Below are 13780 nucleotides of genomic sequence, written 5' to 3'. Positions count from 1 at the left end.
AGAATAAATCCAAATAAACCCACTCCGAGACATATTCCGATCACACTGTCAAACACGGAAGAGAAGGAGCAAGTTCTGAAAGCAGCAAGAGAAAAGCAATTCACCACATACAAAGGAAACAGCATAAGACTAAGTAGTGACTACTCAGCAGCCACCATGGAGGCAAGAAGGCAGTGGCACGATATATTTAAAATTCTGAGTGAGAAAAATTTCTAGCCAAGAATACTTTATCCAGCAAAGCTCTCCTTCAAATTTGAGGGAGAGCTTAAATTTCTCACAGTCAAAAAAATGCTGAGAGAATTTGCTAACAAGAGACCTGCCCTACTGGAGATACTAAAGGGAGCCCTACAGACAAGAGAAACAAAGAACGGACAGAGAGACTTGGAGAAAGGTTCAGTACTAAAGAGATTCGGTATGGGTACAATAAAGGATATTAATAGAGAGAGGGGAAAAATATGACAAACATAAACCAAAGGATACGATGGCTGATTCAAGAAATGCCTTCACGGTTATAACGTTGAATGTAAATGGATTAAACTCCCCAATTAAAAGATATAGATTCGCAGAATGGATCAAAAAAAATGAACCATCAATATGTTGCATACAAGAGACTCATCTTAGACACAGGGACACAAAGAAACTGAAAGTGAAAGGATGGAAAAAAATATTTCATGCAAGCTACAGCCAAAAGAAAGCAGGTGTAGCAATATTAATCTCAGATAAAATAGACTTCAAATGCAGGGATGTTTTGAGAGACAAAGAAGGCCACTACATACTAATAAAAGGGGCAATTCAACAAGGAGAAATAACAATCGTAATTCTCTATGCACCCAATTAAGGTGCCACAAAATACATGAGAGAAACACTGGCAAAACTAAAGGAAGCAATTGATGTTTCCACAATAATTGTGGGAGACTTCAACACATCACTCTCTCCTATAGATAGATCAACCAGACAGAAGACCAATAAGGAAACTGAAAACCTAAACAATCTGATAAATGAATTAGATTTAACAGACATATACAGGACATTACATCCCAAATCACCAGGATACACATGCTTTTCTAGTGCTCATGGAACTTTCTCCAGAATAGATCATATGCTGGGACATAAAACAAGCCTCATTAAATTTAAAAAGATCGAAATTATTCAAAGCACATTCTCTGACCACAATGGAATACAATTAGAAGTCAATAACCATCAGAGACTTAGAAAATTCACAAATACCTGGAGGTTAAACAGCACACTCCTAAACAATCAGTGGGTTAACGAAGAAATAGCAAGAGAAATTGCTAAATACATAGAGACGAATGAAAATGAGAACACAACATACCAAAATCTATGGGATGCAGCAAAAGCAGTGCTAAGGGGGAAATTTATAGCACTAAACGCATATATTAAAAAGGAAGAAAGAGCCAAAATCAAAGAACTAATGGATCAACTGAAGAAGCTAGAAAATGAACAGCAAACCAATCCTAAACCAAGTAGAAGAAAAGAAATCACAAGGATTAAAGCAGAAATAAATGACATAGAGAACAAAAAAACAATAGAGAGGATAAATATCACCAAAAGTTGGTTCTTTGAGAAGATCAACAAGATTGACAAGCCCCTAGCTAGACTGACAAAATCAAAAAGAGAGAAGACCCATATAAACAAAATAATGAATGAAAAAAGTGACGTAACTGCAGATCCTGAAGAAATTTAAAAAATTATAAGAGGATATTATGAACAACTGTATGGCAACAAACTGGATAATGTAGAAGAAATGGACAATTTCCTGGAAACATATGAACAACCTAGACTGACCAGAGAAGAAACAGAAGACCTCAACCAACCCATCACAAGCAAAGAGATCCAATCAGTCATCAAAAATCTTCCCACAAATAAATGCCCAGGGCCAGATGGCTTCACAGGGGAATTCTACCAAACTTTCCAGAAAGAACTGACACCAATCTTACTCAAACTCTTTCAAAACATTGAAGAAAATGGAACACTACCTAACTCATTTTATGAAGCTAACATCAATCTAATACCAAAACCAGGCAAAGATGCTACAAAAAAGGAAAACTACCGGCCAATCTCCCTAATGAATATAGATGCAAAAATCCTCAACAAAATACTTGCAAATCGAATCCAAAGACACATTAAAAAAATCATACACCATGACCAAGTGGGGTTCATTCCAGGCATGCAAGGATGGTTCAACATAAGAAAATCAATCAATGTATTACAACACATTAACAAGTCAAAAGGGAAAAATCAATTGATCATCTCAATAGATGCTGAAAAAGCATTTGACAAAATCCAACATCCGTTTTTGATAAAAACACTTCAAAAGGTAGGAATTGAAGGAAACTTCCTCAACATGATGAAGAGCATATATGAAAAACCCACAGCCAGCATAGTACTCAATGGTGAGAGACTGAAAGCCTTCCCTATAAGATCAGGAACAAGACAAGGATGCCCGCTGTCACCACTGTTATTCAACATTGTGCTGGAAGTGCTAGCCAGGGCAATCCGGCAAGACAAAGAAATAAAAGGCATCCAAATTGGAAAAGAAGAAGTAAAACTGTCATTGTTTGCAGATGATATGATCTTATATCTAGAAAACCCTGAGAAATCGACGATACAGCTACTAGAGCTAATAAACAAATTTAGCAAAGTAGCGGGATACAAGATTAATGCACATAAGTCAGTAATGTTTCTATATGCTAGAAATGAACAAACTGAAGAGACACTCAAGAAAAAGATACCATTTTCAATAGCAACTAAAAAAATCAAGTACCTAGGAATCAACTTAACCAAAGATGTAAAAGACCTATACAAAGAAAACTACGTAACTCTACTAAAAGAAATAGAAGAGGACCTTAAAAGATGGAAAAATATTCCATGTTCATGGATAGGAAGGCTAAATATCATTAAGATGTCAATTCTACCCAAGCTCATCTACAGATTCAATGCAATCCCAATCAAAATTCCAACAACCTACTTTGCAGACTTGGAAAAGCTAGTTATCAAATTTATTTGGAAAGGGAAGATGCCTCGATTTGCTAAAGACACTCTAAAAAAGAAAAACGAAGTGGGAGGACTTACACTCCCTGACTTTGAAGCTTATTATAAAGCCACAGTTGCCAAAACAGCATGGTACTGGCACAAAGATAGACATATAGATCAATGGAATCGAATTGAGAATTCAGAGATAGACCCTCAGATCTATGGCCGACTGATCTTTGATAAGGCCCCCAAAGTCACTGAACTGAGTCATAATGGTCTTTTCAACAAATGGGGCTGGGAGAGTTGGATATCCATATCCAAAAGAATGAAAGAGGACCCCTACCTCACCCCCTACACAAAAATTAACTCAAAATGGACCAAAGATCTCAATATAAAAGAAAGTACCATAAAACTCCTAGAAGATAATGTAGGAAAACATCTTCAAGACCTTGTATTAGGCGGCCACTTCCTAGACTTTACACCCAAAGCTCAAGCAACAAAAGAAAAAATAGATAAATGGGAACTCCTCAAGCTTAGAAGTTTCTGCACCTCAAAGGAATTTCTCAAAAAGGTAAAGAGGCAGCCAACTCAATGGGAAAAAATTTTTGGAAACCATGTATCTGACAAAAGACTCATATCTTGCATACATAAAGAAATCCTACAACTCAATGACAATAGTACAGACAGCCCAATTATAAAATGGGCAAAAGATATGAAGAGACAGTTCTCTGAAGAGGAAATACAAATGGCCAAGAAACACATGAAAAAATGTTCAGCTTCACTAGCTATTAGAGAGACGCAAATTAAGACCACAATGAGATACCATCTAACACCGATTAGAATGGCTGCCATTAAACAAACAGGAAACTACAAATGCTGGAGGGGATGTGGAGAAATTGGAACTCTTATTCATTGTTGGTGGGACTGTATAATGGTTCAGCCACTCTGGAAGTCAGTCTGGCAGTTCCTTAGAAAACTAGATACAAAGTTACCATTCGATCCAGCGATTGCACTTCTCGGTATATACCCGGAAGATCGGAAAGCAGTGACACGAACAGATATCTGCACGCCAATGTTCATAGCAGCATTATTCACAATTGCCAAGAGATGGAAACAACCCAAATGTCCTTCAACAGATGAGTGGATAAATAAAATGTGGTATATACACATGATGGAATACTACGCGGCAGTAAGAAGGAACGATCTCGTGAAACATATGACAACATGGATGAACCTTGAAGACATAATGCTGAGCGAAATAAGCCAGGAACAAAAAGAGAAATATTATATGCTACCACTAATGTGAACTTTGAAAAATGTAAAACAAATGGTTTATAATATAGAATGTAGGGGAACTAGCAATAGAGAGCAATTAAGGAAGGGGGAAGAATAATCCAAGAAGAACAGATAAGGTATTTAACGTTCTGGGGATGCCCAGGAATGAATATGGTCTGTTAATTTCTGATGGATATAGTAGGAACAAGCTCAAAGAAATGTTGCTATATCAGGTAACTTTCTTGGGGTAAAGTAGGAACATGTTGGAAGTTAAGCAGTTATCTTAGGTTACCTGTCTTTTTCTTACTCCCTTGTTATGGTCTCTTCAAAATGTTCTTTTATTGTATGTTTGTTTTCTTTTTAACTTTTTTTTCATACAGTTGATTTAAAAAAGAAGGGAAAGGTAAAAAAAAAAACAAAAAAAAAAAAAAACAAGGAAAAAAAGATGTAGTGCCCCCTTGAGGAGCCTGTTGAGAATGCAGGGGTATTCGCCTACCCCACCTCGAGGGTTGCTAACATGACCACAGACATAGGGGACTGGTGGTTTGATGGGTTGAGCCCTCTACCATAGGTTTTACCCTTGGGAAGACGGTTGCTGCAAAGGAGAGGCTAGGCCTCCCTATGGTTGTGCCTAAGAGCCTCCTCCCGAATGCCTCTTTGTTGCTCAGATGTGGCCCTCTCTCTCTGGCTAAGCCAACTTGAAAGGTGAAATCACTGCCCTCCCCTCTACGTGGGATCAGACACCCAGGGGAGTGAATCTCCCTGGCAACGTGGAATATGACTCCCGGGGAGGAATGTAGACCTGGCATCGTGGGATGGAGAACATCTTCTTGACCAAAAGGGGGATGTGAAAGGAAATGAAATAAGCTTCAGTAGCAGAGAGATTCCAAAAGGAGCCGAGAGGTCACTCTGGTGGGCACTCTTACGCACACTTAGACAACCCTTTTTAGGTTCTAAAGAATTGGGGTAGCTGGTGGTGGATACCTGAAACTATCATACTACAACCCAGAACCCATGAATCTCGAAGACAGTTGTATAAAAATGTAGCTTATGAGGGGTGACAATGGGATTGGGAAAGCCATAAGGACCACACTCCACTTTGTCTAGTTTATGGATGGATGAGTAGAAAAATAGGGGAAGGAAACAAACAGACAAAGGTACCCAGTGTTCTTTTTTACTTCAATTGCTCTTTTTCACTCTAATTATTATTCTTGTTATTTTTGTGTGTGTGCTAATGAAGGTGTCAGGGATTGATTTAGGTGATGAATGTACAACCATGTAATGGTACAGTGAACAATCGAAAGTACGATTTGTTTTGTATGACTGCGTGGTATGTGAATATATCTCAATAAAATGAAGATTAAAAAAAAAAACAAAAAAAAAAACTTATACTCACTGTGTCAGCTCAAGTGTAGCTTTTCTGGAGAATACCCATGCTGTTTTTTCATCTTTATCTTTGGGGATGTCATTTTTATCCTCATAAGCCAAGAAATAGAGTGAAAATTTCATAGTGGGAAAATCTAATTTTTGAAGTAGCCTGAAATTAAAAAACAACAAGTCTGAATCATTAACAACAGGAAAGGTTTATTTATGCTAAAATCAACATATCCCCATATTCAAGTTCTATTAAGAATAAGAGCTGCATGTTGTAAGGCTATTTTTTTCACTGATTTTACCACGGTAAAAGCAGTGAAAAAAAACTCATTAAAAAACAACTGTTCATCTGTAAATATCAGTGAAATAAAAAAAAATTTTAAATTGCCAACATCTGTAATTCATTAACTCTTCAACCAAAATAGGTATCTTGTAAATGGAAAAGGAATCTTCAAAAGAGAACTTTGTTTATTTTTTAGTGAAACTACAATGCATTATTGTCCTTTGAAACACATGTTCTTTTCAGATACATGGTATTCAGTACATTTAAATTTATTAAGTTCTTACCACATCAAAACTTCTAGCAAAAGGAAACTGAGGATGGATGGTAAGAGAGGAGGAGGAGGAGAGATTGGTATCACAGAAGATATGCAAATGTCAACAGTAAGGTGGTTAACAGTATCTAATACTGCAGAAAGGTCAAGCAGGATCAAGTCTGAGGAAAGATCAGTAGATCTGGAAAGGTCTTGTGAGGCAGTTTCAGGAGGAGTAGAAGCTGGGCTGCCTTGAATTGGGGGAAAGAAGAGGAGGTGAGGAAGTAAAACAGAAGCAAGTATAGCCCACCTCTGGACCCAACTGGTGATGACGGGAAGGGGGTGGGAGAACAGAGGAGCAAGAATGATTGAGAATAGAGAACACTTAAGCTTGTTCGTAGGTTGAGGGGAAAGAGCCAATGGAAAAGGAAAGACTGAACGGAAAGAAAGAGAAAGACTGATAAAACAGAAAATGGCTAATCCTAAAGTTTTAAAGAAAATAATGGAAGTCATGGCCTATAAAGTGAGTTTAAAGAGTGTAGGATTATTTTGCAAGGAGTAAGGCAATGAGGGATGTCTATAATACAATTTTCTTTAGATTATTGAGGAGTAAATGCTCAAAGATGACTTTGTTCATAAATACCAAGAGGAAATGGTTAAAGCATAACAAATGGAAAGTTTCTAGAGTTCCTACTTCGAATCTCTCACTTAATTATCACTGCAATATAATATGCCTTCGCCCACTGAGATCACTGCATTGATTTATCACAAAAAAGATCTACTCTAACATATTTATAATAAAATATAAAACATCTCAAATACTGCAGTCATGCAAAACTATCTCTGCACCTACTAAAGCAGACAGCACAAGCGTAACAGATGAGTCAGATGGGAATTGGAGCAAATGAACCTCTTGTAACTTGCTTTTCTTACCTTCCAGTGCAATGTCAAGTTGCACCCTATTTTGGGGCTCTTTAAAAACAAGGTGGACATTGGAGTCAATCAGCCCTGGGTTCAATTTCCAGCCCTGCCACCTGCCAACTGTGGGATCTGGGGCCAGTAACTTAATCTCTTTAAACTTAATCTCTATAAACTTAAGTTTATATTTAAACTTAAATATAAGCTACCTGATAAGCCAACTGTGAAGCCTGAATGAAATAACACACAAAGTGCCTGGCAAATAGCAAGTTCTCAATAAATTTGTTTTCATTGTCCTTTATACAGGCCATAAAAACAACAGACGCTTTACTAGGAACAATTAGAAGAAATTGTTAATAGTAGTTAACAATTAACAGTAGTTAATTATCTTTGGGAAGGACTGAGAGACAGAGGCTTTCACTTCTCATTTTGTATTTTTCTGAACAAGTCAAATTTTCTAATCATAGACATATACTGTATTACTTGAATTTTCTCCCAATGTCAATAGGAGTTATCTAGGCAGTAAATTAAAGATCATTTAATTGTACTCTTTATATATCTGTATTACTACAGACACACATAAAACAACTCATTTCAGGGAAACAAATAAAGAGAAATACATAAATATGCCTTAAAGATTACAAGATCAGTGGATATTACCACTTGAACAAGAGAACACACCCCATAAAAAATGAAACAGATGGTCTGTTTTAAGTAAACCCATTAATTTTCTGAGTAATATGTCCTTATATCTATACCTTTCCTGAAGCAAAGAGGTCTACAGTGGCCTAGAACATCTAAAGGGCTATGAATACATTAAAGATTTAGCTGGCAGCTCTCAGGAGAAGGGAATTAGAGAAAATGCAGGTATTTGTGTTTTTTTGCTGTCCAATGAGCCTGGATTGAATAGAGAAGAAAAAGAGCTTGAGTCCGTCCCAGGCTCCTGGCGAAAGAACCTGTTTTACTCCTGAACAATTCATTTTTAAACAGGTCTTAAACATTCCCTATATTTGCAAAGCTATGACAAAACATGTATTTAAATATGACAGGTGCCAATAAATACATTACTTACGTCATTCCAAGAATTCTTGTATAAAAATCTAATGACTTCTTAGGGTCTTTAATTCGTAGCATGGTCTGCTGCAATAGAAAATCCTAAGGAGAAACAGCTTATATTAAAAAACTTTAACATTTACTACTTATTATCAAGATTAATTGTGCTTTCTGTAACAAGATACAAACAGACCACCACTCTAACACAGTAATTGGGGATTGTGATGGTGATGGGAAGCAACTTTGTCCCCTCATTCTACCGTGGAAATATCCTGAAATATACCAAGGACTTCCTATTACTCTGTGTCCAGGGGTATTTTCTGGCCACAGGAGCAGACCCTTGCATGGGACAGGTCCAAATACCACAAACTATATACCCCTAGAATGGTCCTCAACCAATGGTGGATAAAAACCTGGCTTCTTTGCCCCTCACAGGGAGGATTCTGAGGCATGTTTTACATAGTCTCAGAGGCTCTCCAGTAGGATTGAGCTCCAGTCACCCACAGTAGTAATCCATTTTTTTTTTAATTTTATTTTAGTAAGATATGAGAACTAAAATTTCCCCTTTTAACCACATTCACACTTATAATTCAGTGCTGATAATTACATTCACAATGTTGTGCTACCATCATCATCATCCATTACCAAAACTTTATAATCAATGCAAACAGAAATTCTGTACAATTTAAGCACGAACTCCCCATTCCTCACCCCCAACCCAGCCCCTGGTAACCTAGATTAGTCTAGATTCTGACTCTGTGAGTTTTCTTATTCTAATTATTTCAAATTACTGAGATCATACAATTTACCCTTTTGTGTCTGGCTTATTTCACTGAAAACATGGTATCTTCAAGGTTCATCTATGTAGTCACAGAATCAGAACTTCATTCCTTTTTATGGCTGAATAATATTCCATTGATGAATATACCACATTTTGTTTATCCTTTCATCAGCTGGTGGACACTTGGGTTGCTTCCCTCTTTTGGCAATTGTGAATAATGCTACTATGAACATCAGTGTGCAAATATCTATTTGAGTCCCTGCTTTCAATTCTTTGGGGTATATACCTAGTAGTGGGATTGCTAGGTCTTATGGTAATTCCATACTTTAGCTTTCTGAGGAATTGCCAAACTGTCTTCCACAGCAGCTGCACCATTTTGCATTCCCACCAGCAATGAATGAGTATTCCTATTTCCTCATGTCCTCACCAACACTTTGTAATTTTGTTTTTTTTTTTAAATAGTAGCCATTCTAGTAAGTGTGAGATGGTATCACATGATGGTTTTGATTAGCATTTCCCTAATAGCTAATGATGTTGAGCATCTTTTCATGTGCTTTTTAAACAATTGTATATCATTTTTGGAGAAATGTCTGTTCAAGTCTTTTGCCCATTTTTTAATTGGTTACCTTCTTATTGTTGAGTTGTTGGATTTATTTATATATTCTGGATATTAAGCCCTTATTGAGTATGTGGTTTCCAAATATTTTCTCCCATTGAGTAGGTTGTCTCTTCAACTTTCATGATACAGTCCTTTGATGCACGAAAATTTTAAATTTTAATGAGGTCTGATTTATCTATTTTTTTTCTTTTGTTGCCTGTGCTTTGGGTATAAAAGTCTAAGAAACCATTGCCTAACACAAGATCCTGAAGATGCTTCCCTATATTTTCTTCTAGGAGTTCTAAAGTTTTTTTTCTTATATTTAGGTCTTTGATGCATTTTGAGTTAACTTTTGTGTATATGGTGTGAGTTAGGGGTCCTCCTTCAGTCTTTTGCATATGGATATCCACTTCTCTCAGCACCATTTGTTGAGGAGATTCTTTTTTCCCAATTGAGTAGAGTTGGCAGCCTCATCAAAAATTAATTGACCATAGAAGTAAGGGGCTAATTCTGAACTCTCAATCAGATTCCATTGGTCTATATATCTATCCTTGTGACCACTGTAGCTTTGTAACAGGTTTTGAAGTCAGGAAGTGTTAGTTCTCTAACTTTGTTCTTCTTTTCCAAAATGGTTTTGGCTATTCAGGGCCCTTTCCCTTACAAATAAATTTGATGATTGGCTTTTCCATTTCTGCAAAGTAGGCTGTTGGAATTTTGATTGTGATTGTGTTGAATCTGTAAATTGTTTTGAATAGAACTGACATCTATACAATAGTCTTCCAATCCAGGAGCATGGAATGTCCTTCCATTTATCTAGATTTTTTATTTATTTTAGCAAAGTTTTCTGATTTTCTGTGTGTAAGTCCTTTACATTCTTGGTTAAATTTATTCCTAGATATTTGATTCTCTTTTGGAATTTTTCCTTGATTTCCTCCTCAGATTGCTCATTACTATTATATAGAAACACTACTAAATTTTGCATGTTGATCTTGTATTCTGCTAGTTTGCTGAATTCTTTTTAGTAGCTTTGTTGTAGATTTTTCAGGACTATCTATATATAGGATCATGTCATCTGCAAATAGTGAAAGTTTTACTTCTTCCATTTCAATTTGGATGTCTTTTTTTTTTTCCTTGCTTAATTACTCTGGCTAGAACTTCTAGCACAATGTTGAATAGTGGTGACAGTGGGCATCCTTGTCTTGTTCCAGATCTTAGAGGGAAAGCTTTCAGTCTTGCACCATTGAGTATGCTATTAGCAGAGGTTTTATCATATATGCCCTTTATGATGTTGAAGACATTTCCTTCTATTACTGTTTTTCTAAGTGTTTTGTATGAAGAAGGGGTGCTTGATTTTGTCAAATGTCTTTTCTGCATCAATTGAGAAGATCATGTGGTTTTTCCCCCTCATTTTGTTAATGTGGTGTATTACATTAACTGATTTTCCTGTGTTGAGCCTTTCCATACCTGGGATAAATCCCACTGGATCATGGTGTGTAATTCTTTTAATGTGCTGTTGGATTTGATTTGCTCATATTTTCTTTAGGATTTTTGCATCTATATTCAAAAGAGAACTTGGCATGTAATTTTCTTTTCTTGTAGTATCTTTATTTGACTTTGGTATTTGGGTAATATCGGCCTCAAAGAATGAGTTAGGTAGTATGCCCTCCTCTTCAATTTTTTGGAAGGGTTTGAGCAGGACTGGTATCATTTCTTTTTGGAATGTTTGGCAGAACTCCCCTATGAAGCTGCATGGTCCTGGGCTTTTCTTTGTTGGGAGGTTTTTGATAAATGACTCAAGTTCTTTACTTCTAATTGGTCTGTTGAGTCTTCTGTTTCTTCTAGAGACAGGGCATGTTGGCAAAGACAGGGCCTAGGCCACGGTGTTTTCTGTGTGTTTGGCTGGAGTAGAGTGATTATTGTCTATAAGTTTTCTGTTGTGCTAGACTGCCTGTTTCCTGTTCCTGCAGCTAGAGAGGGCAGGCTCTCATTGAAATTTTGTCTATACCCATTGTTATTTCTGAGTTGCCAGCTTTTTTCAGCTCAAAGTCTAGGATATATGAGGCAAAAGGAAAACCCAGGAAACTAACCTCCATGTTGTTCCTTGGATCCTGAGGTCCCTAGTCAGTCTGCCTTCTTCTCTCTATCTTTCAGAGTCTTCTTATGTTTGTTTTATATATTATGTCCAGGGATTTTAATTGTACTTAACAGGAGGAATATAGTGACTCAACAGGAGGAACACACAATCCATCTTCCTGGAAGCAGAAGTCTCCAAATAGATTTTATATAATTGCCCCCAGCAATGGGATATGAGTATGTTTTGTCACTATGTGTGTTTTCATGATAAACCAAACTAGTCAGTAACCATAACAATGGAATAAAAAGTTGCCTGACTTTGTGTTTTCTACCTGGAAACCCCAAATTCTCTCTCTAGTGAAGATACAGAACTGTTACTAAGAAGCTTTGTAAGATATTACATCTTACTCAAAATCAAAATCTGCATGCCCCTATTACCTTCAGTCTTGAAAAGATATAATTTTCAAACTCGTCTTCACCAACCTCTAAAAAATTTTTAAATTGCCTTGGCCTAAACTGTTATATTTGGTCCTTAATGACTGTGCTGCCAATTCCCTTTGGAGGCCATCAACTCTCTGTTCCAATGAACTTTCAAACGTTTTGCATCACCTCAGGAGGGGGGTCTTCCTAAGGCTCTACTAAACACTCAAGACTCTCAAGACTATCATAGACCATATATGGCACCAGTTTACTCAAAAAGACTGCCAAGAGAGCAGCATTAGATACTCTTCATTGGAAGTCCTTACAAGAATTTATACTATATAACTCAGGTGAGGGAGAAGATCCACAATGGGTAGGAGTGATAACTGCCCTGGTGTATAAGCCCTATGCTCCACAGGAGCTAGTATCTTGTAGGATTTCCACAGGCATAGCTTCCAGAATCTCCACAAAGGACAGTTACAAGAGTCACTGCACGCAGAGAAGCCCAAAGCTATGGCTTCCTATATAAAACTGTCCAGAGGCAATTCTCCAATCAAGTTAATTTTACCAAAAGCAATGTTGCCTAGTAACAACACACCATTTTTATCTGTTTCCTGGGAAACAGAGCTAGAGGGTTAACCAAAAGTCAAATTCTCATGTGAAAGGGGAAAGGGTTTAATGCTTTACCTCTAGGTGTCATAACTAATAAAACAAAAATAGATAACGTTTTTCTTTTCTGACTTTTTAAAATCGGCCTTTCAATTGCCTTCAGTGAAAGATCACTTTGGAAATACAAGTATATCTGAGGGGAATAACATTGTTTTACTATGTCCACAAGAGCAAATGGTTGATATACAATGTGATATGATCCTTTTTTAAAAACTATCTTCCTCCTTCTAGTGTTACTTTCCTGACTCAGCCTATATCAAAATACGACAGTTTTCTGGTTTGCTAAAACAGCCATTATGCAAAATATCAGAAATGGATTGGCTTTTATAAAGGGGATTTATTAGGTTACAAATTTACAGTTCTAAGGCTATAAAACTGTCCAAACTAAGGCATCAACAACAGGACAGCTTCACTAAAGAAAGGCCAACACCTCTGTCAGCTGGGAAGGCACATGGTTGGTGTCTGCTGATCCTTTGCTCCTGGGTCCTAGTTTCAAAATGGCTTTCTCCAAAATGTCTCTGGGCTTCTGTCTCTCTTAGCTTCTCTCTCTCAGCCTCTGCGCATCCTTGCTTGTTCTCCCAGGGTGTTTCTAAGCATCTGGAGGTGCTCTCTTAGCTTCTCCAGGGCAAACTCTGGGCGTCTCCAAGCATCTGCGTCTGTGTGGGCTCTCAGCTCTCTTAATGACTCCATTGATCTAATCAAGACCCACCCTGAATGGGTGCAGTCATATCTCCATGGAAATAATCTAATCAAAAGTCCCAGAAGATTGGAATAAAAGAACATGGCTCTCCTGGGGTCCATAACAGCTTCTGACCGGCACAGATGGATTGCTCCAGAAAATAATTCAGCTACTCCATTTCTATTTATTCTATCTTATCTAAATGGGTTTCCTGAAGTTTTTCCCTTCTCACTCTATAGCTCACCAGCCAATGGACTACTTCAAGTGTATTTACCCCATAGATAAGGGAGACACAAATAGCTAGCAGGTGCAAAGGAAACATTTTTAATTTTAAAAATTACTCACTATATGAAAGCACTACTCTTGGTAAGCTTACTAAGCTTCCTTCGTAAGTCAATCTACTCTTGCAAAAG

The 13780-nt window shown here is 37.2% G+C and overlaps 1 protein-coding gene across 2 annotated transcripts in view; it reads right to left on the bottom strand.

The window, feature by feature from the left end:
• Nucleotides 1–13780, bottom strand: part of GLO1 (glyoxalase I) — a 39974-nt gene that overhangs the window by 10325 nt on the left and 15869 nt on the right. For both annotated transcript variants that reach the window (XM_037844011.1, XM_037844012.1), the window contains exons 2-3: nucleotides 8167–8249; nucleotides 5666–5806 (exon numbers count right to left, since the gene is read on the bottom strand). In XM_037844011.1, coding sequence (XP_037699939.1) covers nucleotides 5666–5806; nucleotides 8167–8228 — 203 coding nt within the window. In that variant the 5' untranslated portion in view covers nucleotides 8229–8249. The remainder of the gene's footprint in view (nucleotides 1–5665; nucleotides 5807–8166; nucleotides 8250–13780) is intronic.

The sequence above is a fragment of the Choloepus didactylus genome, chromosome 7 (genome assembly GCF_015220235.1).
Source record: "Choloepus didactylus isolate mChoDid1 chromosome 7, mChoDid1.pri, whole genome shotgun sequence".
NCBI classification, from domain to species: domain Eukaryota; kingdom Metazoa; phylum Chordata; class Mammalia; order Pilosa; family Megalonychidae; genus Choloepus; species Choloepus didactylus.
The sequence above is the reverse complement of the archived record's forward strand: the minus strand, read 5'-3'. Positions and strand labels throughout refer to the sequence as shown.